Raw genomic sequence first — 24,695 nt, forward strand, 5'->3', positions numbered from 1 at the left:
ACAGATTTTCTTATTAGATGCAGCACTGTATGAAATATTGCTGCCGGCAATATGAAGCTGTTGTCAAGACAGGCAAACATTTTTCCTTGGCTGTACATTTACTTTGTCAGATGTTATTTTACAATACATGAAGTCTCTCAGGTCCCTTGCTGATAGGTAAAGTCTACAAAATTTTGTTGACTAAGCTTGATGTTGGATTGTTTCTTAACTTAGTTACAAGATTCATGGTGGATGGAAATATCACTCTTGGAGCATGCTGTGCACCCTAAAGCAGTGGTTAAAGTTCTGAAGATATTGCATAGCGCTGCACTGGGAGGTAGGCAGTATCAACAGGAAGTATGATATGTTGATAAAAAACAACTGTGTTGGTTGGTTCTGCTGTGCGCATATCTTCAAATGTTTGTCATTGATTAATCTGATCAAGCTTTTTTATAAGATAGTGGCTGAATCTTTTTGACCTAATTTCCAAGGTCGAACTCTGTGGAACCGTGGTCCTTTTGTTGACAACAGGTGAGCACATGGCCACTGGCCATTTCTGTTCACAGATCATCATTCCACAAATCAATGCAGTTTATAGCCTGTTAGGGCTTGATAACTTTTTTGCAACCCACATCTCACTAATTGGACTTGGTAAATTGATTGCCAATCATTGACAAGCGCCACAAATATGATTTGTTTGTATTGTGGTAAATTGCTATTGTTACCGCTTATGTTTTCTCCTACCAAAGCTGTGGCCGAGATTCTAATTCAGGTCCGTAACGACACATAAATCCCAGTCATTCATCAACCAATACTATTAATTATTGACAGTGTTTTTCGCTGCTGGAGCCAGACTTCTCTCATGGTAATAGGCAAGCTGAAATAGGTTTAAATCGTGGTCGGCATTTTGCCTCTTTGAAGCAATGTTCAGAAAAAATTGCACTGTTGGTGCCATCAGCATACTGTTGGTGCCACCACGAAAGACAATCATAAAGACACACTCTTGAATTTAAAAAAAACATTACGGTGATGGTCTACTTCCTCATTATTCCCTCAGCCCGAATCAGCCTTATAGCAGTACATCAGCATCCAATTGTCACACAGAATTACAAATGGTGCTTAAACTTTCCATCTTGAATGTCATTTGAATTTCATACGTCAATTTTGATTTATGTTAACTGGTGTGAGTTTGACTGCAAACATGATCTGATGAGTTGATGTATGACGACTTTGAGTTAGATTGAAAATGTGTTCCATTTGAAGAAACATAGGATGACATATGATCAGTGAGGGTGGTTAATGTGTTTTAACTAATGTCTTGAATGTTTAGTCAGATTTATTCTGGAGTATTAATTTAGATCTTTTGTTGTTTTTTTGGCGCCACAGGAATTTTGAAGAGGCTGTGGTTTTGGCTCTTTGCCATGTCTCACTAAGTGAGTCTTTTGGTTGCAGTTATTTTGTGGTGGCTCCTCTTTGCCAAGGCTACAATTGGAAAATATAATCCTGGGGAGAGGGAGATCCCCTTCTCTTTGCGAAAGATCTTTTCAGTCCGAGCCCCATCTACAGTACAACTTTACTAACCACACCTCTTGGCCATTTTTCTGCAGCTTTATGGTAACCATTGGCACAGCCTTAGCAGCTTTACATTGAATTTAGTTCCTCCCATTGTCACTTCGAATGCATCGTCTGTAGAAATCCTCCCTTGATCTCCAATTGAGCCTAATAAAGTGATTTAAATGAAGTTGATGCATGTACGTCGCCTTTCGCGGCTAATAACATTACTAGCGCGACTGGTAATCAGTCTTCATTCCGACGATAATAGCTGACTGTCGCTTGGTTAAAACCTTGGGTGGTGGTAACATCAATGTCTCCTTATAATATAATTTTTTAATGCCCAATATCTACATATTCGGAAAAAAAGACCTTTCCTCATTTGCTTTTCAAAACCATTCTCTTGAAATCCAACCACGGTAATTGCTTCTCGAAAGACAAGCTGATTGGCATCGTTGTTACAGCTTCATTAAAAGTACACCACACTTGGATTATGGGGGTCAAATCGTCCTCTGAAGACTCGTTTTCGATTCTAATTACACCTTGATGCTATCATTTTGCCTCACCATCCCATTTAAATGCAATGGACAAAGTGATGTTTTTATTATTTTTATTGGGATTTTGTTTTCTGTCTATTTGATATGACTGAAAATGGAAAACATCTCCTATTTCATTTATCAGGAAAATGATGCAAAATCTTTGGAGCTGCAGCTAGTTTTTTCATTTCATTTGAAAAAGAAGTTCTTTCAAGAAGATTTTCTGGTTCTTACCTAAACATCTTGATCTAAGGTATTAAGTTGTTAACATTTTTGAGCTAAACGGGTGTTGGTGTCTTGCTTCAACAGCTACTTGTAGAAGGGGAATGGTATGGCATCACTTTTAATAAGAAATCAATGAAATGTTTGCAAAGATGATACCATTACTAGAACTTTTCTTTTACTGTATAAGCCTTAGTGGCTGAGCATCGGTTTACAGACTGTCATGTTTGAGTTTGTTATTGAGGATAAAAGTTTGACCAGTTCTGCCGTAGAGTCACCAGAGAAAGAAGTCAGGTATTCCGCCTCTGTCTTTCACGAATGTCAGGCGACGAGACGATCATAATTTGTCTCCCAGCCGGAAATGAGATAGCACGCCGGGAACACGATCGCTGTCTGACCAAGGGGTTGACGTGTCACACACCATCCTGCTGCAGTACTTGCTTTGAAAATGATTAATTGTACAGGAAAGGTTTTCTTGTGCAAGCTTACAATTAACCAATGTAGGTTTTTTTCCAACATCAGACAAAGAGATGATTCTTATTTGACTCCCTGTCAGAAATGAACAATCACGGTCGGGAACACTATCGGTGTCTGTCCACCAGGGTTCACGTGTCACACACTATCCCACAGCATGATTACTCAGGTACTTGCTTTGAAAATGATGAATTGTACAAAAGTTTTCAAAGTTCGAGTCTGGATGATTGGGTTTTCAAATACAAGGCTGTGTGTTCATTGACAGTTTGCTTGTGTGAGCAGAAATATACTTTCACCCAACCAACTCACCGAGGCACCTATAAACAGCATCGTGTAACTTTTACCTTTCATCACAAGCCAATAAAAACTTCAACGAAGCGAAAAACTGGAAAAACTGTGTTGTGACTCGTTTTGTCATTGCCAGATTTATACTTCTCTGCCAGGCATGAAACTTACATTCACCAACCGAGGGAACCACAGCTCATATTGAGATCTATCACAGCCACCTGTTCCTTGCCCTGGCATTGGCGAGACATCGTGTGGAAAATAGTCATTTATCGACAAAAAATACCAACAGTCTTAATGGTAAAAGAGAGTTTTCCAATACGTATGTTTGAGCAATGTTGCCAACTTCTGAGTTTTGAATCTGAACAAAATATTGCCTGATCATGACCACCTGTTTTTTATATTTTTGGTGGGAAATTGATGAGAAATAGGTTTTCTTTATAAAGAATCTTGGATCAGCTTCTAAATTGTGATTGTGATCATGCACATTTGCTGATCAATACCCCCCCCCCCCCCCCAGCTCTTCTCAGGCAGAAAAAATATCAATTTGGTGTCGTGATCACCTGTTGTGTTTTCATTGATACCAAGGCCAAGGAATGGGTAGATTATTGACAATAAAAAACTCCTGGTTGATGGGAAACAGTTTGACCATTACGGATATCTCTACAGCAGGCAGTTGAGCTGGGAGCAACCAATACTTTCCATCAGAACGGCAATCTGAATCCACAGAAACCAGATCGGTATTAAAGAAGGCGTAATAGCGATCAAGAAAGACAACATTTGATGCAAGTGACTTTGTTTATTTAGTGCTCTTACTTTGCCTTTGTGTACTCTGCCTGCAGCATGCACTACTGTTAATACCATATTCATAATATTTATTTTGGCAGATTACAATATCATTTTGGTTTTCCAATCAAAAAATATAGTTTCGAGATTTTTGTTTTTGGAAATCTCGGTTTCGAGTAAATTTTACTCTAAAATGTGTAAAAACCAAATGTGTAGTCTGTTGTCTTTGTGATCTTTGATTGACAAGCCATTGGCGGTAAATTGATACACAATATGCCCGATTTCTGCCAATTAACTTGCTATTTCCAGCTAGATTTCTTGCATGTCGTACTCAAGTTCGAAGCCCAACACATGCAAGTGTAATGTGTATGGCGATGTTCCCTTCATTAGTCTTTGAATGCAAACTAACAAAGTTCAACACGCAATGTCGTGATTTTGACATGGGGGAATATCGGCAATTCTTGGGCTTTATCGCAAAAATGGACTCAGGGGAAGTCTTTTCATGACCAATCAGAAAATTCCTTGCCTTCTAATGCTCGTCTCTGGTAACCATAGTAACGTTAATCTGTTATTTGTATAAATGTATAAAGTGTTACACCTCAGGAATGGCAGGACCGTTCTCTTCCTAAAACCAATGAAAATTATATTGGTAGTTATTGGGAATTTTATTGTGGTTTAGGTCTTCAGGCAGAAGGCTCCCCACCCATGATCATAAGCTTTGCTTTGAAGTCAAGGTATGGCATGGTTTGGATGAATTCTGGGAGTGGTGACTATCATTGGCTTTGTGGAGATGGACCATTGAATGCAGCTGTAGCTGTAAAAGAAGGCAGCCATTTTGGATTTTGGTGGCCATCTTTGATTTGAGCCAAAACCAATATATGCCCTAAGCAATTTTGAATGAAAAAAGAGACTGAAAAAAGCATGGAAGAACTGCATTCAATAGAATGATCTAACCAAGCTGTTCACCTGAAATCATCTCCGCCTCATTGTCAGGCTCTTGCTTACTGCTGGAAAATGCGTTCTCTAGAAAATGTGTTGCCCCAGGCTTCCTTGGAATTTTAAATGTCATTGCCTCATTATACGACTTGTTACCTAGGGGTTGCTTCCTATTCTTTATTGGGATGATGGATGATGGAGTTGTGACAATTCATCTCGGTGCTAGGAAATCAATTTAAGACAATACTTGAAATAGTTCATGCCAAGTCAATTCGTGTCTGTTTTTTTCTTCTGTCGCAAAAGAGCTATTCAATTTTTGAATGGAATAAAGCAATAGCAGTTGAAATGTGTTTGGTTAGGCTTGTATTAAGCAGACCCGTAGCTAGATTTTTGCTCATGGGATCGAGGCAAATCACATCTTTAGTCTTCTGTCTGAAAATATGCATGAAAAAACTATTTGCAGTGACTCTTTGGGGCATTTGCTCTCCTCTTCTACTGCTGCCCTGGAAATAAACTGCATGCTTGTGGTTGTGTTCTCTCGCCATACAATGCATACTCCGTCAAGTTCATGTCTCATGTTGTAGCTAATCAATCTCAATGAATCTTTGATGATTATGAAGTGCCTCCAGAAAGAGTTTCACGCAGTTATTCACCATATTAGCTGAGATCGGTGATCCATAAAAAGCCTGCACTAATTCCTTGCAAAAAGCCATGAAGGTGCTTGAGAATTTTAAAGTTGGAACTTGGGAGTTTATAAGTTCGTTACCATGGTGTAGCAATCCAGTATGTAACGCTAAGTGTCAAGTCAATACTTTTCTGTAATGATTACTGTCTTTTTGCGGCGATGTTAGGTAATGAATAGCATTAGCATACAAAAGAGCTAATAACGATTTCATAGCTCTTACATGCCCAGGCTAAACGGTAGAGATCTTTAGTCAATACATAACACTGTAATATAGTGATGATTTAGTGTGGGCTAGTACCATTATCATATACATGTATAGTCAAAAGTTACATAACAAAAAGCCTTCAAATCATGTTATGATTTAAAGGACTTGACCACAAAACTGACTTGTGCCTATCAATCTAAAATAAACCAATCTGATGGCTTCCCATTTGTAATTGTGGTAATGGCCATCTGTGGAATCAGGACAATTCCCAACCCACTTTGATACAAAACTAATTGATTGTTTGATAGTGAAGAAGTCAGTGATGACATGCATATTGATCTCATGATACATGATAAATCTGTCATGTACATGTTAACAGTTAGGTCTACTTGTCTTGAGACATGATGTTATACTATGTAAGCATAACAACATACTGGATAGACCAATTTTGCATTGTAGCCCGGGACAAATCTGTAAGTGCGTATCTGCAAGATTTATATTGCGATTGAAGAGGTTAAAACCAGAATTCATGCATTGTAACCTCTTTCTTGGTGAATGAAATGGAGTCATTTTGAGAAGTAAGATATTAAAGACACTGACAAAAAGCACTGATTTAGTGAAAAAAGGTCTGTGTCGTATTCTTAAACCCAGGCTCCACACAGGGCTTCAACCAGACTCCACCCACACACAACATCACTAAAACCACAACATTCCAGTACTCATCAGCTCACCGTGTCATCATTTCCGTTGCATGCTATCAGTTTGATTGTAAATCACAGAAATGAATCATAATTCGCTCACGCAAGATCAATCTGTTCCAGAGATGTACCAAGTGGCTAAATGGTTTGTGTTGCTAGAGTCGGGCCATTAGGCGGTCCCCTGGGTTCGACTATCTGTAATCCCTGTTATCGTGGTTGTGAAAGTGTTTATCATTTGTGTTATTAAATCAAAGTTATGAAATCTTGTCAATAAGTGAGCAATTTTGATAAAAAATGGTATACTGTTTGCTCCTTTGGAAAGAGTCAAGGTAGATGTAGCCTCTGTTTGAGACTTCCTGCGTGTGCTGGCCAATCAAAAGTCCTCTTGTCCGGTGCAAGAAGCAGACTTGAGGGCTTTTAATTGGCCATAACAGACAGAAAATCTCAAAAGTCCTGCTTGGAACTTTGTGAATATTCGAAATCTGAACCCGCATTGAGCAATAAGAACATGATTCCCACATCAATATCTCAATATGAAAATCAATAGACCAACAACGGGAGCAAAACAAACATTACATGGAAATTAGATTAGGCACCTATGCTGTGGCAGTGTTGCATTTCCGTGTTTAGGGACGCTATTATCCTCATCAACAAGAAAAACGAAAGTGAGAGAAATCTTTTTCAGGGTATTACTATAGGAGAAAGCAGAGAAGGAGATGAAGGTCACCTTGGCATTGACAATAGGGAGATTGAGATCAGGACCTGACCTTAGAGTTGGATCCGTTGAAGCGGGTCCTTGGTGGGGGTTCACCGAATCAGTCTCAGACCATGCAACGCCATCGGTGATGATACTGTTTCAGGCCCATTTGGAGCAGTTTCGATGAGTGGGCATGGGCATTCAGTGGGTAGCGATGAGAAAGTGCAGAGAAGTTTTAGAGACACCTGCTGTCACTCGGACTGATTCTAAAAGTGCAAAGTGGTGGGTCTTCAGACTGACTAAAAATATATTACATGAGCGACATGGCGGTGCATTGGAACCAATAATCGAACCGATAATCCAAGAGATACATGTAGGTTCCCTACAGTGTTCCCAATGGCTTTCAAGAAAATCATCTCCATTTGTCGTTTTGTTGAATTTGATCATAACTTTATTATAAACTTGGCTCTTCTAAAAAGTATCTGAGAGATGCAACTTCTGGGAAAAAAAGATACCGGCAGATTAGAATCGTTGAAAGTTTATTTTGGCATTTATTAACTATTTTTGTGTGAATTCTCGAGGGAGATGCATCGATTTGTTTCCAGTCTCAATCTATTCCTTGAGTGCACGTCATAGAAACCCCAGCTTGGGTTACTGATTAAAACCAAGCCACTGGGGACCTCCATGGAGAGCAGACAGTGATTTTCCTGGTCTGAGTATACTTTTCAATATACAAAAGATTGCCCAATGTTGTCAGCTATACTCTCTGTTTCACTCTGTCAGAACAGTGCAGCAGACAGATTGATCACCATCTTGTTTCTCTGGGAATCTCTCTGTCACGCTCTGTAGTGAGAAAACAATTATCCACAAGTTATTGAAGCATATTGGTCAGCTTGATGACCAGCTCATGGAGACTGTCCATCTCTTTGTCTTCTTTCTAATGTATCTTCTTGATTTACCTCAAGCGCATGCCAACCTCTATTAGACATGCACGAAGAGAGTCTGAGTTCTGTCTGTTGGCTTCTCATGGCGTGTTTGGAGATGCCTTGCCCTCACCTGTAGTGTCAGTTTCCTATGGTCATGAACATTCTTATGTACCAAAAACAAAGGCTGTGATCTTTCAGATGCGGAAAGTGTGATAGTCTTGACTCGTTTGATGTTTTTCTTGCGGAAAGTATGCCTTTGTCTGTACTGATGATCCATTGTTATTTCTCTTTCCAGGTTTGTAGCTGTTGCCTCGATGGATATCGACTTCCTAAAGATTGATATCAACCAGTGTCCTGTCAGTAAGGGAAACTCCGATCCTAACCTGTTTGCTGGAACAGATAGATGTAAACAGCAGACAACTATGGTAGGTAAACAATGGATTCTGTGCTAGCAAATCTTAAGGAAGAACATATTCCTTGCCATCCACGCCTAGCTGGAGAACTGTGTCTATGGTCTTTCCGCAGACTTCTCCCCCAGGCTGATATAGAACCATGTAGTATTCAATGATTCCATTCTTTTTGGGATCTTCTGTATGTTCGAAAGAGTAAAGACCTGAGCCATAAAGCTTGCATGATGCCGCTAGATTCTGCTTGGGAAGGAGGCGCAGAGTTATAAGGAAAGAAAGGTTGAAGGAAATGGTATATAGACAGACCTGTCTGGCAAATCTTAGCATAGGGCATAATGGCATGAGATATATGATCCAGCGCTAATACCACCAAGTTTGTCATAATCATTGTCACTGACTTGTTTTGGCCTTTACTCTCCTGTTGGTTTGTAGTTTACCTCTCTGGCTCTTATGTCCATGATATAAATCTTTTTCACCATCTTGAACATTCCGAAATGTGATGATGTACCCACTCTCATGTGGGTGTTCCCCATCCTGAGAAACCAAAACCATTGTATCCCACCTTCCTTGAATCTGACACTATAATGCTGTCACTAAGGCATCGTCATGCATCTAGAACATAGAAAAACCTGGTGCAAAGCAGCTTAGTGGTTAGTTTACAGCTCTCTGGCGACACGATCCTCCCACGTGACCAATATTGTGACATTATCAGATGTTCAGATAAAGTTTTTCGAGCATGATGATGTTGGTTTCTTTGTTGTCAATTTCTTTCTTTGAGATTACGAGTGCACACAACCTGACCAGTGGGATAAGTTTAGGTTGTGTTAGAGAAGGATTGAAAAACCAAATCACTGTCTGACTGTGACTCTTTGACAGCGTACGTTTCCCCCAGGGTCTTTGGTTTCCCGCCTACCTACATTTCAATCGCCCAATTTTGTTTATAGAGCTCATAATGTCCTAGTTCACGCTCAACACTCAACTCAATATATTTTACCGCTACAATATCGTGGTTGTTGTTTTCAGTGCGAACCTCACCCAGGCTGGGGCTTCCAGCGTGGAGGTTATCAGTGCCTGTGCCGTCCAGGGTTTAGGTTACCCTTCTACCAGACATTGCCATTCCAAGGGCTCAATATTGAGCAGGCCACAGAAAATGAATACACCAATGGTTTTGATTGTCTCCCAGTTGGAAGTAAGTGGTGCAAGTGATATTGTGAACCACCAAATTTTCACACTTTATTTTTCCAATTCACAAAATCTTCTGAATAGGAGTAAAATTTCACGATATTGCAAAATTTCTTTTGGGTTTTCCAATCAAAGAAAGGTTAGGTGCAAGTTTTATTTTCACAAGTCAAGGTTAAATCCACAAAGAAAGTAAAACACTTGCAAAGATTTCGCACTTTGCAAAGTGCTAACAATTTGAAATGATGTTATGCTCCTTTGCGGATCAGTTCCTCCTGGCAAGAGCTAATACAGAAGTTTTCATGTCATTGTTCGGTGTTGTACTCAATATAAAGAAAACTCATTGTTCTTGTTCCAGGAAAACAGGCCCTGCCTGTGGTGGAAGGCTCAACGATTGTTGATGGGAGTAGAAAGAGGCGTAGCATGGACCAAAGGAAAATCACCAAGGAAGAGCTGCTCCGCAATGAGCAATGGTTTGCAGAGCACCTCCTCAACAAAAAGCTGGAGGAACGTCGCAAACGCAGCGCTGAATATCGGTCAAGTATCTACACAATGGCAAAGGATCGATTCTTGAGTGCCGTCAAGCCTATTGTTGACCAGTGTCGTGAAGAATTCAAGACAGAGAAGCGCCGCAAAAGGTTGGTCCCAAGATATAGCTTCAATCCCGATCAGAAGACCCAGTTCTTAGAGCTTGCAGCGCCATCTCTTGTCGACAAGGTAGAGTTGAGGCGGAAGAAGCGTCTGACGCACAACTATGGCCAGCAGTTCTTGAGGACTTTGAACCGAGCAAAGGAGATGGAGAACCCAACTCGCAAGAAAATCGTGGCGCGTCATTCTCGTAAGAAGCGCAGCATCAACACAATCAGGGAGGCTTTCAACCAGGAGGCGTCGACAAGAATGATTGAGTTGTTCGCTCGCAAGGATTCAATCACAGGGAGTAACTGCTTGACCAAGAATGAGGACGAGCTCCATTTGCCTGGTAAGGAAACGTCACAATGTCACTTTACTCTCTCAATTGTCTTACTGTAATGTTCGTGGAAAAGTTTGCGGCGCTGAAAGTTACGAATTTGCCCTGTCTTATTTGTTGGTGGAATAAAATCGGCGCGGGTTGCCAAAGCAGTAGAGCTGAAATTGGGACCATTGGAACTGAGAAATGCTGTCCTTATAATAGGGAGGCGTCCTGATTACGGATGTCAAATTGCATCGAAACTAAAATCTATGAAATATCTAGGGCCTACATTGTATACTGAAGTTCAGACTGTTGACATGATTAAACTGTACTTTAGTTAGCTTACCTCTTTAAAAAACGTTGGTAACCAAAGTTCAGAAGTGCTTTGTGTTCGAAATAATCCGGAAATGCTGAGAGCGCCTGTCATATTGGAGAGCTGCTCGGCTTCGTTGTCATCAAAGCATTTAAATTTCAAAAGTCTACTCCCTGGTGTTTGTCATCAACTCCTCTAGAGGAGGCATGCCATTCGACTCCTTCCAATTACGACAGACAAGACATCATAGGAAGTCATGTTGAGACACGCTTGAAAGTGGATCATCAAAAAGCTTCATTCACCCTCAGGGGATAGTCTGCTTTGCCAGCTGCAGCTGTAGCTCCATCAAACAGACAATTTTTTCCACATTTCTTTCACCACTTCTTTATCTTTCTTTATTTCTACTGCAAGATTACAACCTCTTTCTATGTAAGCCTTTTGTTTTCATGCTGACCACCTGGCATAAAGATTTTTTCTGATAAAAAAACTCATTTTATGGTAGTGTTGTTGTTATCGTTGCAGGTAACATAGCCTTCGGAAAAGAAGAGTTCTTCGAGTCCCAGTCCAGAACTGCTCTGCGTCTTGCCCACTTTCTGTCCATTTTCCTCCAAAACATTGATCTTGAAGAAAGGTATGGTGACCTCGAGGGAGACCACTTCCTCAACAAAGATCAGCTCTTTGCCGAGGTGGTTGCAAACGTCATGGCCGATAATCGCATCTTCGCAAGCGGCATCTACTTCGACCAAGACCAGTACAAGAACGCCACCCACATCACAGAGTACTTTGCACCCTATGCATGGAGAGTTGTATCTGACGGCACCTCGAGCGGTCTGACCTTCAAAGCCAAGGACATGGCCGGTCTGATCAAGGGAAAGGCCAACTATATATTCCAGGAGTTCTACAAAGATGTAAAAGATCGTTGGGCATCGAATACCTATGGTCTGGAAAAGTTCACCTTGAAGCCTATGATCCGTACAGACGCCAATGCAACCTCAATTAAGAAGTTCGAACATTACCCGATGTACTACCGAGGCCCGAAGCTTGACGATGGCCATTGGACGCCTCCATATTTTGATTGTGGTTCTGTCGGTGGGGAAGTGAAAGATTGGGTGATGACCTATGCCGTCCCGTTCTTTGGTCTCAATAGCCTAAAGACGACCCTTGAATTCAAGTAAGTTCAAAGGATTTCCCAATTCCTTTCTACTTGGTCTGTATACAGTAAATTCCTTTTCGCCAGCTGTCTTCTGGATTAAAAAACCTTTCCAGAATTAATATTTGTAGTCCAACCCACAAAGACCGAAGTGTAAAACAACAGATGATTTGTGGTAGAATTTAAATCTGCCCAAGAGCTGATGACTCTCTTCTGCTTTGCTACAGGGTTGTAGCAACGGTAACTGTTAATTGAAGTAATGTGCCTAGCCCGAGAGCTCATGAATGTCTTCTGCTTTCTCCAGGGGTGTAGTAACTGTAACTGTCAAGTTAGATGATCTTGATCTCCAACAATGTCCAGATGAGTTTTACGTTGCCAGTGCTTTCAAGAATACAGCTCGTTGCGACTACGAGAGCACCACGGTGAGTACATGATATTTTGAATTTCTTTAGAAAGAGTAGAGATGCGTAACTTAATTGAGTTAAACCTCTTTGAGAGCACCCTGGGAACTGAAAGTGCTGTTCTTGAAAGAGATTTTGGTATTTTACCTCTCTCGCTTTAATGACCATACTATCTGTGACGTCATTTTTCCCTGGTGACGACGTCTCGCCGGGCGGCTTGCATGGATTACAAATTCTGCGTTTTCGGCAGTTTTTTTTCTTTTTTTTTTTCGACATGTTTTGTTGTACTGTTTATTATTATCATGATATCAAACTACAAAACATTTTAAATGTCAGTTCATCTTTAAGACATGATCGCTTAACATTTTGATGAAAAGTTACTCGATATTTCTTGAGCATCGTCTTCATTAAAACCAAAAATGTATTTAAAACTGATTGCTTTTTACTGAAGACGAACCGTCTCTTTGTTGAGTTGAGATTATTCAAGGCGATGTTCTTACGGATAGGCGATCATTAAGTCCGCTGATGAGTTCCGCATGTGATGTTGCTACTCCGCCTACCCCATGTCACCTGTCCCCACAGCATCCAAACCATTCCCTGGCAACAGCATTCTGTTACCATGGGAACGTATCTTGGCGGTGTTCTTCTCTGTCCTGACTAATTAGAGTGTTCTGTATAATCCACTAGTACTTAGACATGTTAGTTGCCTATTGTTCTAACTGCGGTTAACTCTTTGGAGGAACGGTGTCTCTTGAATTTGTTGATTTTTAAGAAAATAGCCACTAAGTGCAGTTTTACATCTTCGTGGCACTGATGCAAACATATTGAAAAGTTAAAGAAACTTTCTTGGATCCCATCTTTGTTTCTTGAAAAGTCCCTCTTCCATCAGACATGACTTGTGAAAAATTCAGATTCTTCCATCAAGATCAATACTCTACTTTCCCCTCACAAGAACGTTAGGTTAAAACTCTATTCTTGCTTACCAAAAAAGTTTTTCACAAATTTAAAGGTCACGCAGTTGTCTGTCGAGATGAGGCGTGTGGGCTGCCAAGATGCGGTCGGATTTCAAAGCATTGATTGTGGTGATGTTGTAGTCTCGAGATCTATATCGATATCCTTTATGTCAGTTCCTTCTTTTCTGAAAATATGCTTTTAGTCACGGAAGCAAACTTCTTTCTAGTTCCGTAAACCGCAAATTTTTGCAGGCGTTTTTTTCTTGCGGATTTGCTAATTACTGGGCAGAACGTAGATATGCGTCTCTGGTGTTCAAATATGACTCTTCAATTTGTATATTGATGGCAATGGCAGTCAAAGAGTTAAGTGTATCTTACCTGGCTTCAAGATGTTGCATAAGCTTGGCAATCAACAGCAAGTTTGCTGCAAGCCGCCCATTGCTGATACTTCATTCATTGCAGCCTTTCCTTTAATAATAAAGGGTTAACAAACAATATAGGAAACCTTTCTTTCCATCTAAACTGAGATGCTTCAAACCTAATATAAATAAAAGAAGCTTTCAGTAAACCCAGTAGACATGGTATTATCGAATGCTGCTTTAAAACACAGGAAATAGATTCATCTTTCGATGACAGATAAACAGTTGTGCTAATGGGGTCGAGGGACGTTTCACTGGGAATACAGTGACAATCCGATATTTGATTCTGACTTCTATTTTAATAGTCGTAGGAATTGGATACTTGGTTAGTGTCAGATAAATCGTGTTCTGGATGTTGTTGTCTGAAATGTTTTAGTTTTAGAAGTTTACTCTCAACATTTTCAACTAAACCTTTGTGAAAGAGATTCCTCTCGCCTTGTTCAGCATGGCAGTTTTTTGGGAAGGTGGTTTCATTTGTCATGTGCTCTGTTGCCTTTCGTTCCATCGAGCAAGAAAGCTCTGGTTTCGATACTTGAACAGTTTTTGGCTCACCGTAAGGGGAGTCTATACGATAGCGCTGTGTCCGTCGTCGTCGTCGTCGTCGTCGTCGTCGTCGTCGTCGTCGTCGTCGTCGTCGTCGTCGTCGTCGTATCCTAACAGTGGCACGTTTCTTAACTGCTAGGGCTATGAACTTGAAACTTTGTACACAGAATGCCCTAGGTCAGCTGACCTCTGACACTGATTTTCGGTCCGATCTGATTCTCTGTTTGGCCACCAGGGGGCCAAATGTCGATATCTAAAAAGTGTGATATCTCGCTTATTAGTGACTTGTTTTCGATAAAACTTTTGTTGTAGGTACTCATAGCAAATATACATTTTATATTATACGGGTTTTTAATTTGACCTTGTTTTCAAGGTCACAGAGGTCATATGGCGTAAATTGGCCGTTAGAGTGTAAACTATGGCACGTTTCTTAACCACTAAAGCTATGAACTTGAAACTTGGTACATATAACCCCCTATATCACATAGCCTCTGGTGCTGAATTTTGGTTTGATCTGATTCTCCACTTTGCCACCAGGGGGCCAAAAGTGGATATCTCGCTTATAAGTGACTTGTTTTCGATAAAATTTTTATGGTAGGTACTCTTAGGAAGAATACATCACATATCGTACGGGTTTTCAATTTGACCTACTTTTCAAGGTCACAGAGGTCATATGGCGTAAATTGGCCGTTAGAGTGTAAACTATGGCACGTTTCTTAACCACTAAAGCTATGAACTTGAAACTTGGTACATATAACCCCCTATATCACATAGCCTCTGGTGCTGAATTTCAGTTTGATCTGATTCTCAACTTTGCCACCAGGGGGCCAAAAGTGGATATCTAAAAAGTGTGATATCTCGCTTATAAGTGACTTGTTTTCGATAAAATTTTTATGGTAGGTACTCTTAGGAAGAATACATCACATGTCTTACGGGTTTTCAATTTGACCTACTTTTCAAGGTCACAGAGGTCATATGGCGTAAATTGGCCGTTAGAGTGTAAACTATGGCACGTTTCTTAACCAGTAAAGCTATGAACTTGAAACTTGGTGCATATAACCCCCTACATCAGATAACCTTTGATGCCGAATTTTGGCCTGATCTGATTCTTTATTCGGCCACCAGGGGGCCATAATGGAAAAAGGAAGAAGTGCAATATCTTGCTTATTTGAGTGAATTGTTTTCGATAAAATTTTTATGGCAGGGACTTCTAGCAAGGATACACCACATGTCCTACGATTTTTGGATTTGACCTCCTTTTCTAGGTCACAGAGGTCAAATGGCGTAAATTGGCCATTAGAGTGTAACTATGGCACGTTTCTTAACTGCTGAAGCTATGAACTTGAAAGTTGGTACATGTAACCCCCTACATCAGATAATCTCTGACACCGAATTTTGGCCTGATCTGATTCTTGATTTGGCCACCAGGGTGTCAAAACTGAAAAAGTAGGACATGCAATATCTCGCTTATTAATGACTTTTTTTCGATGAATTTTTTATTGCAGGGACTCTTAGCAATCACACGATATTGATCTTGTTGATGTCATAGACAATTATTGGTTGGATCATAAACTTATATATACTGCCCTGTCTTATTACTTGACATCAATACACATCTAAAAAAAGTCTTCATGCCTGATTGTGTTCACCATATTCACCTCTAAACTAAGCATGATCCTGCCTACTAAAAGATGTATACGGTGAGCACAATGGCCCCTGGCCGTTTCATATTGCAGTATAACAGTGAAACTGTAATGAGTGGTGGCGATGAGGTCAGAGTTTTGCCTCTGTGGAGTCAACTCCAAAGCCATAGAAGCCCGCAGAATTGCAGGACATGGCTTCTTCAGTTACTTGGCTGACACATTATTTTTTTATCAAGGTTCGTGACTTATGGGACATGACATCTATACCATTAGTGTTTTTATACTGTCTGAGTCCTTTCTGAACACGGTTTAGTACATTGGGATGTTGTCTACCATGCAATTAGTTTAAAACAGGTGAAAATATGTAGTTATTTATCAGATCACATCAGCTTTACTAGCTGACACATTCTCACCCATATTCAGCACTGATCCTGTTTTGCTATTTTGGGCCCAAATCTGGGAGCAGACAACAGATCAAGGCAAATCGAAGTCACGGTTTGGAAATGACCGACCGATATTAATCAAGCAGGACAATATGCTTGAGACTTCTGAGCTGGTACCGTTGATTGATATCCGAAGATCAAAAACGTACCTGATGGACGCCAAATCGGAGATCTAACAGCGAGGGATTTGCGGCCTTTTCTTGTTTGTCTGGACATGTTCCATTAAATCAAGCCAAGGTATCATGTGTTCAAGATAATCTCTTCTTAATTCTACACCGAGCAATTATCGCTGAGATCTTGGGAATTTTAGAAAAGCTCGCATTAGTTGTTGACGTGCCTCGAGCAGTGTTGATGTATTTTATGAGATGACGCTCTTTTAAGTTATCGTCACAACTTTATCAATAATGATTGGACGTTTGATGAAAGTATAGTTGAAACGTTCTTTTCCTCAGACAGTCAGCTTTGTGATGATCATTTCATTACTCTGTTTTCAACTTTAAAATCCCATCAAACAGATGGTATTTGTTTCATCATAGTTTCATTCAAACATGAACTCGTTTGTCAAAAAGTCGAAACATTTTAAGTTTTAAACCGTTCTCTTTACCCTGGCGGGCATTTGAAATGCCACGTAGGCATTATGATCATGATCAGTGTCAAGTAGAAGCAGTCTTTATTCTTAAATCCACAAGAGTGTCTACATACCGGCAATCCATCAAAGGCTTGTTGCAAGTTGGACAGCTCTCTGTGGCAATCTGCTCAAACCTACATAAGCCCCAATGCGGCGTTCGTCATTTCAACATCAGACTATGTTCCCGTGTCGTAAAAGAAACGCTGTCTTGCGCTCCCAGACAAATATCCATAAGCATCTTTTCGAGCTTGCAAACATATTGTACTGGTACTTATAGCTTAAGTTAAGTCGGTTAGGATTTGTCTGAGAGCCTGGTACGTAGCTTACCGCCCCGAAAAAACACCTGTTGGATCCTCCCACGCTGGATAAATTGTGACAGAGATTAGGGCACCGGTATGGTTGAACTTTATCATTTTGCTGTTTGGTAGTGGAGGTGGGTAGTAAGGAACCTAAATGACCCAGTAGTATTTGAAATTGAACATCAGCCCCGGAAAGACAGTGGCCATTTTAGATCTGTCAGACTTAAGGTTCATCTAGAATTTAAATCACAGATTATTCATATCGCCAGCAGTGTTGCTGCTACCGCCCAGGAAAAGATTGAAGAAGAAACTGCTTTGTAATGTTAGTTTGTGATGTAATGGAGAAATGAGGATGTAAATGTGCTAATGGCTAATTTGAGATTCTTCTCTCCACCTGATGCAGATCTTCATTTGCTTTGAAATATCTGTGTCATCCTAAGCTTACAGCATTCATCTGTACATCAGTGTACATGTTTTGTGTCCTTCTGGTCTGAATTTGATTGAACTTTAAGTTTGTGCACGCTCAAATGATCTGCTTGAACATTGCTCAAAGAATTTAGTTAGTTGAACGAGTTTTAATTCGACTGTATGGTTATGACAGCTTGCTGCCTGGTGTAGAATTGTGTGTACTTTGATGTGCAACAATATTTCTCATCAACCATTTTAACTCTTAAGAGCGTTGTGACTCAAGTTTGCATTTGTGCTATCTTTGCCCTATGAACCTTATTTGGCCATCTAAAAGTCTGCATTAAAGACTGTAATCTAAGATGCAATTACGAAATCATGGCTGAGATTATCACAAATCCACTGGGGCTGCTCAGTCAAATCCTTTCCTTTGAATTATAGACCACCGAGCTACAATTTCAAGCCTGTCCCCTGACCACTAAGGAGCCATATCCCCTAACTGGCTTAGCTTTCATAGTGAATATTGTAATCTGGCCGTATTTCTAGCTTTCATCTAATGGCTAAGATAAGTATGAAATGAGTTTCGCTTGTTCCCTGGACCATTGGTGAGCGTCGAACAATAGTCGCTTGGCAATCCATTACGCGTCTGCATACCAAATATCAATTCTTGCTCGGTTTCTGCGTAAATATCCATCAATTATATTGGCTTTTGTGTTGAATGGTTCGGTTGTGATGTCAGGGGCCCAGGGGTCTTGGTCAGTCTTGTCTGATGAGATAGGCAGACGTACTAGCAGTGGGGGTATGATTTTATCACGGCGTCAGATGTGCTGGTAAGATACAGCCTCCGTGGGGAGAGGATCAATCATGTCTATATTTTAGGCAAATCAATTGGAGACTGTGTCGATTTGGTTAAGCCGAATCAAGTTGAGCGTTGGTTGCTGTGAACTGGTCTCCATGCCTGGACAGGGTGATGAGGCCAATTAACCCAATCGGTGCCCAACCATAGTGGAAAGTAGAAGATCCATGTACCTTCGAGACAAACCAGCCTGACAGATGTTCCTCTTTATCAATTTCATATTCTCTATCCTATCTTTTGCCGAATAAGATGAGGCTAATCAAGGTACAACATGAATCCATTAGGGAGCGACCCGCCTTTGAGGCAAAAAAAAAACAACAATAGCAGAGCCATGTTCAGAAATGTCAAATTAGTGTTCTACTTTTGTACACAAGCAGCATTCCCGGATGTCAATTAGATATTGGTTTATTCGAGATGATAGCTTGCTTTTCTGTAATTTTTTTGGCATTGTTTGAAGTATTGTAGAGTTCGGGATAGATACTTGATGATGAAGAGAACTATATCAAGAAGGGCTTTAACTCTTCTTTACCCCTCCCCTCTTCAAATATTTCAAGGAAGTGCACTTTCATGGGCTATAAAAATAAATGTACCGAACTACTTGATGTTACTTAAAGCTGAATAAAGTACATACTGGAGGTCAGAATGTTTCAAACCCTTCATCTCACTGTTTAGAACATAGCACTCTATCCACTACAGCTCTGTACCTTCATAGAGTGTAATTGTCTCATCTCAGATTATCCGTTCTCACTGTCGCACTCTCTATAGCATTTGCACAATAATTAACTGTCTCCATTTTACCAAGTGTGTTTGCAATGAAGTATGGTGATTTTATGGTGGGAATTGACAGGTGACGTTTCACCTGCTTAATAATGGTTTTTGCATTTCCTTCATTACAGTGTGTGCCACTGCCAGGCCGCAAGTTCAAGCGTGGAGGGTACAAGTGCGTGTGCAAGCAGGGCTATGAGTATCCCTTCGCTGACTTTGCATGGTTCTACGATGGCCAGACCATGGAGGAGGAGTTCAAGAAGATGCAGGAAGGAAGAAAAAACAGGTAGGTTATAGTTTTCAGGGGCAGAACCAGGAGCCAGAAAAAGAGCGTGCACTGCATTTCTCATCAAAATTCTTGGTCTGTTCCAAAATTTCATGGTCAATTTCAAAGATTTTCATGAAATAGGGGTGAGGTGTGTGCGTCTGGTGGGCAGGTCATGGCTATAGTCCCATGGAAGTCCTTGTAAGAGTAATTGACTTGTAGTTTGATTAGTTTTGAGCTGGCAAACCAAAAAAAAACATGTAAGCTTCCACATGCTATGAAAGATTTTTTCCCTTGAATCGATAGATGGTTGGCGCTTCTCTGAGATGCTGTTGGTGTCTGTTGCAGCAGCACTAATTGATGACATCTTAGATGGTTCCGGATGCCTCATCTTGTCTCTCGTAATCCCACGATTATTGATTGGTTGCTGAAAGAAGAGATAAGAGTGGGGAATCTATTAATGATCAAGGGTCATCATGTCTCGAGTCCTTCCTTCCCGAGCTGTGAAGCATCCCAAACATTAACCCTTTCCCTTGGCTACTTTTGTCTCTGGCTCATTGCAATCAATCGATACATTCGAAGTAGCAGAATCTCAAGATGATGCTGGGCAAGCACTGAGAAGTTTATAATCTCTGTATAGAGGGCAGTTCTTACAGCCTGAAGTGTCAGAAAATATACACAGACATTCTACCTCGTGTGCAGCAAAGCACTTTCGGGTGACTATCTGTGGCACCCGGCCTCTATATGTTGAGCTTCATCAAAGAAGCCTCGGGCTTTGCATTATTACATAATCAATCATGATGTCATTTAAGCACTCATCAGCCAGATGAAGCATGTATCATCTGTAACTATTCGTATTCTTCAAGACCAATCAAAGGGAATATTTCATGGGTGTAAAAACAGCCTTTACTGTAGTCGATCAATATTCTTACTCATTGGGAGGGGTTGGTAAGCTGGATAGACATCTCTATACCCTTTGAAGGAGGCCAGGAGTAATGGCAAGAGTAAGGGGTGGTATTCATGGTCTTCTTGTGGCTAATAACTGGGCCTCATTAAACTAGCACAAGCATGAGCTGCGTAACTATAGTTTGTTTGCCTTCTCTTAATCTGTTTGTATTTCTGTTTCAGGTACTTTACGTTGAAGTGCCGACCGGCGGGTGCCGGAATGGTGTCCATCAGTTGGTTGTTGATGTCGCTAGCCACCGTCATTGGTTATATCATGCAGCACTGAGCCAAGGGATGAACACATCTCAATTCAAATCGGTGCTGCTTTTATGGCCTTAATAATTCTTCATTGCAAGCCCTCACATGAGATATACTGACTCGTATTCGGAAGTTTTCCAGCAAAGAGGCCATTTTGCTTCTTTCCAGCAAAGAAGCCATTTTGTTTTTAGTATAGCAGATTTAAAAAATATAATACTTGTCCAATTTGAAGTGAAAGTGGTGTTTTATTATAGAGCTTTTCAGGCTTGTTGGCATGACATACCTTCTAGGTGTTTATATAATCAAGCTAGCCCAGATCTAAGCATGTCAAGTGTGGGCACTTTCATAACTATGTATGTGGTACCGGTATTCAAAGATCACTTATCAACATGTTTGACTACTTAACCCTTTGTGCCACATTTTCTATGTCTCAAAAAGCCACACAACTTAACTAACGAAACCTGGTACCTTTTACAGTTCCTAATGTGAGTCCTTGTCTTCAGAATATAAACACACCAAGAAAACTGTCCATGCAGAATAGTGATAAGTCCTTTTCAGGTAGAAAGTGACTACTAGCAGTTTTGTAAATAAGGTTCACACAGCTACAGTTGGGATTAATGATTGCTCATAGCTTGTATAGGGAACCAAGTCTGTTCATGATTGCAGCATGCACAGCTTTCACAGGCGTTTGATAATTTCGGATGTAGGTTATTGGCTCAACAATTGTAACCGACCACGAACATGCCCAAATGGACCTTGACCTAATGTGTGCTAAAGAGGGCACTTTCTCCCAGCGACAATGTCTTGGATGTAAATATTATTATCAACATAGCTGTTGTTCATGTATATAATCATTTTGATAGTGCCACTATAGATGTCCGTCAAAATTGTATATCATGGTTTCTAAAGATAGTGTCAGACACTAGTTTTCTATCAAAATTTTTCACCAGAAGATATATTTGCTTCATTCTCTCGAATATGTTTTCCACACTGTTGTCAAAGTTCGTCATATTTCACATCATGAATGGCATTGTATTTGTAATCAACAGTGCATTGGTTTGTAAAGTGTAAGATATAGTCCATGCATCTCAAAAGTCAGAGTTATCTTTTGTCCGTAGAAGTTTCTATGTGCTTGCATGTGACTGTCACAGATTGTAGTTTCTGCTTGATTTGAATATCTGCAAGTTTACAAAAGCGCTGAAGCAGTTGACTGGAAGCTTGTTTGTTTTTTGGTATATGTTTATTTCTAATAGCAGAAAGCAATCAGTAATGACTTCGCTACACGTTTAAAAAGACTGTGCAAAACAGGCGCATTTTGACAGAAAAATTAAGAAGACAAGAGGCTAAGTGGAATACATTGGTTTTTTGTAATGAGAGTGTTAAACATTCTTAGTTCACAGTGAAAAACTGTGTGCATTCGATGACGGTAAAACATTCAGAGGTTTTGATACACCAGATACTCTTTGTTCTTAGAGGGACACTCTTTTAGAGATTTGTTATGTCCGCTTCAATTATGTATATTCATAGCTTGTACTTTATGTATCTTTTGACCAAACCGTATCCTAGTTTTTAGCAAGCCTATCGTTGGCACGGTTATATTTGCTTTGAAAGTTGTGGCGAAAGAAGAAGACCCTTTTCAATATAGGCTTGCCAAGCACCATCATGTGGGCAGATGAATACTAATATTGGGTGATTGCTTTGATCCAAGAGTGAGATGAAATAAAACCGAGTTAATCAATGTTGTCTGGACAGTTCTTCTTGTAAACTTAATTGTCTTTTAGCATTCTGGCGTTACTAAATGCCGACTTTCATCCAGTTTTAGTTCTTTTTTCCTGACTGTGGTGGTGCTGTCTGTTTTGGTAAGGTCTTTGGTCATACTGTATATTGTAATGCAAGTCGTGCAGTCACAAAGATTGGTTGTACTAATAGTATCAAGTCAACTTGTAGTAAAGGTTTGATTGTACAATAAAGATGATTATTATGTTCTGTTTGTCTATAGGTTAAATGATAAAATATTTTAAATGATCGAAAATTGATTGTGTGATATATGTAATTGAGGTGTAAATATTCGGAAGATGAAATTAATCAAGCTTGTATAATGAGAATTTCGATATAAAAAAATATAGACTTGTGCAAAATGTATAGAAAAACCTTATGTATTGAAGGTATATTCAGAGACTTCTTTGACACTGTCTGTGCCTGACAACAAGCAGATGACCATACAAATTACAGGGGTCACTTTGCATTGAGCTCTCAGGAATAGTATAACTTAATGCATAAGGTTCGTTTTCATTTTTCCTTTGTGGTATAAAGTAGATCTCATATGTAACCTTTCAGGATCTCAAATTGGCGAGTTCCTGCCAAATCGGGCTATTGTTCGCCAATTCAGTCTGGCTTAGTCGAATCGGGTGGCAATGGCCAGTTCAGGCTACATTTTTATGGCATAGCTTGATCAATGAGGATGGCAAAGATGGCGTGTTCCAACACGTACAGCATATCACATGCATCAAAAATGTGCATTACCTAAATGTGCATTGTCGAATTGGCAGGCGATGACCCAATTTGGCCATTGCCCTTCTCTCTGGGTTCCTTCCCTGACAGGTAACTTCACATAACTGACTGGCACACATCAAGCTATTCTTCTACACGGCACATTCCTTTTATAAACTGTCTATAAGTTATAAGCATTCCATAAACACAAGGGCATTGCTATTATGTGTACTGTGAAACTATTGGTTTTAACAACAATTTCTGAAATCAACCTTGGTATACCAGGCAAGAACATTCAATCGACAAGCCATAAAAACATCAGAAAAACGGGTGAACTTCTTGATGCAGCCCATGGATGGCAATGCCAGGCCATCCATACTATACAAAGGCTCAAAGCTATTCCTCTATATCTCATTATTATCTATTTGCTTAAGCTTTATACTTGGGACCTAGTGGTATTATTTATGCTTTTTATCTGCAAACTAGTTTTCTAATATTCCATTTTATTGCATGTAGTTCTTTACTTATTCTTTATCCTTGATTCGCCTTCACTTTATGTTGTGGCATTCCCAACACAGAGGTGTTTACCCAAAAATGTACCTGTTCTATTGTCACCAAACTTGCTTATGGCAAAATTTCCAATTCTGGACCACGAAGCCTAACTGATGATGATGACATGTGACGCTGTCAGTGCAGTCTAAACATTCTGTCAGCTCAAAAAACTCTAAATTGAAAATGTACTTTTAGATTTGCGAATAATGCTCCTATCATTACATCCTCATCTTTAGAACTCCAGCACTCTCACCATGCGAGGTAAAGACAAGTCTGAAATTGATTGAGGATGGTGACAGCTTGAATATCCTCATACAAATTGGTAATTTTTCTCATCAGTCTTATCACTGGTCCAACTTTCTTTCAACCCAGGTGTATTTTTGAATTCACATTCACAACCTCCTTATGTCTACTATTTTGGACATCATCTACCGAAATTAAGTTGTAAATTTCAACTAAATTGATTGATTCATGCTACTATAGTTATGTATTGTGGCATATATAATGATGTACACTTCATAGTCTATATTTGTATACCCAAACATTCCATTTAATATGTGATGTATTTTATTGTGCAGCAAATACACTTTTATATACTCCATAAAAAAGACTTCTGTTACTTTTTGTGATGTTCAGACACCCGAGTTGGTTGTACCAAGAATTTACCAGCTGGAGGAGTCTCAGCTGGGTGGTATTACAGAACATTTGGATGAGAATCAATGGTCTCCACCAGCTGGTTATCCAAGGTCTGACGAATCAGAAGACTCTGCCTTCAGCTTGTTGGGTCAAGTCTCCACCAGCTAGTTATTTCAAGATTGTCCAAGGACAATTGCGGTGGGACAGAACATATAG

At 40.0% G+C, this 24,695-nt stretch overlaps 1 protein-coding gene across 1 annotated transcript in view; it reads left to right on the forward strand.

The window, feature by feature from the left end:
• Window positions 1–24,445, forward strand: part of LOC135487435 (uncharacterized) — a 32,758-nt gene extending 8,313 nt beyond the window's left edge. The window contains exons 3-9 of the mRNA XM_064771074.1: window positions 8,276–8,405; window positions 9,411–9,576; window positions 9,925–10,545; window positions 11,351–11,999; window positions 12,283–12,400; window positions 19,465–19,619; window positions 20,727–24,445. Of these exons, the coding sequence (XP_064627144.1) occupies window positions 8,276–8,405; window positions 9,411–9,576; window positions 9,925–10,545; window positions 11,351–11,999; window positions 12,283–12,400; window positions 19,465–19,619; window positions 20,727–20,829 (1,942 nt within the window). The 3' untranslated portion in view covers window positions 20,830–24,445. The remainder of the gene's footprint in view (window positions 1–8,275; window positions 8,406–9,410; window positions 9,577–9,924; window positions 10,546–11,350; window positions 12,000–12,282; window positions 12,401–19,464; window positions 19,620–20,726) is intronic.
• The last annotated feature ends 250 nt before the right edge of the window (window positions 24,446–24,695 follow it).

This window comes from Lineus longissimus, chromosome 5 (assembly GCF_910592395.1).
Source record: "Lineus longissimus chromosome 5, tnLinLong1.2, whole genome shotgun sequence".
In the NCBI taxonomy this organism is placed as follows: domain Eukaryota; kingdom Metazoa; phylum Nemertea; class Pilidiophora; order Heteronemertea; family Lineidae; genus Lineus; species Lineus longissimus.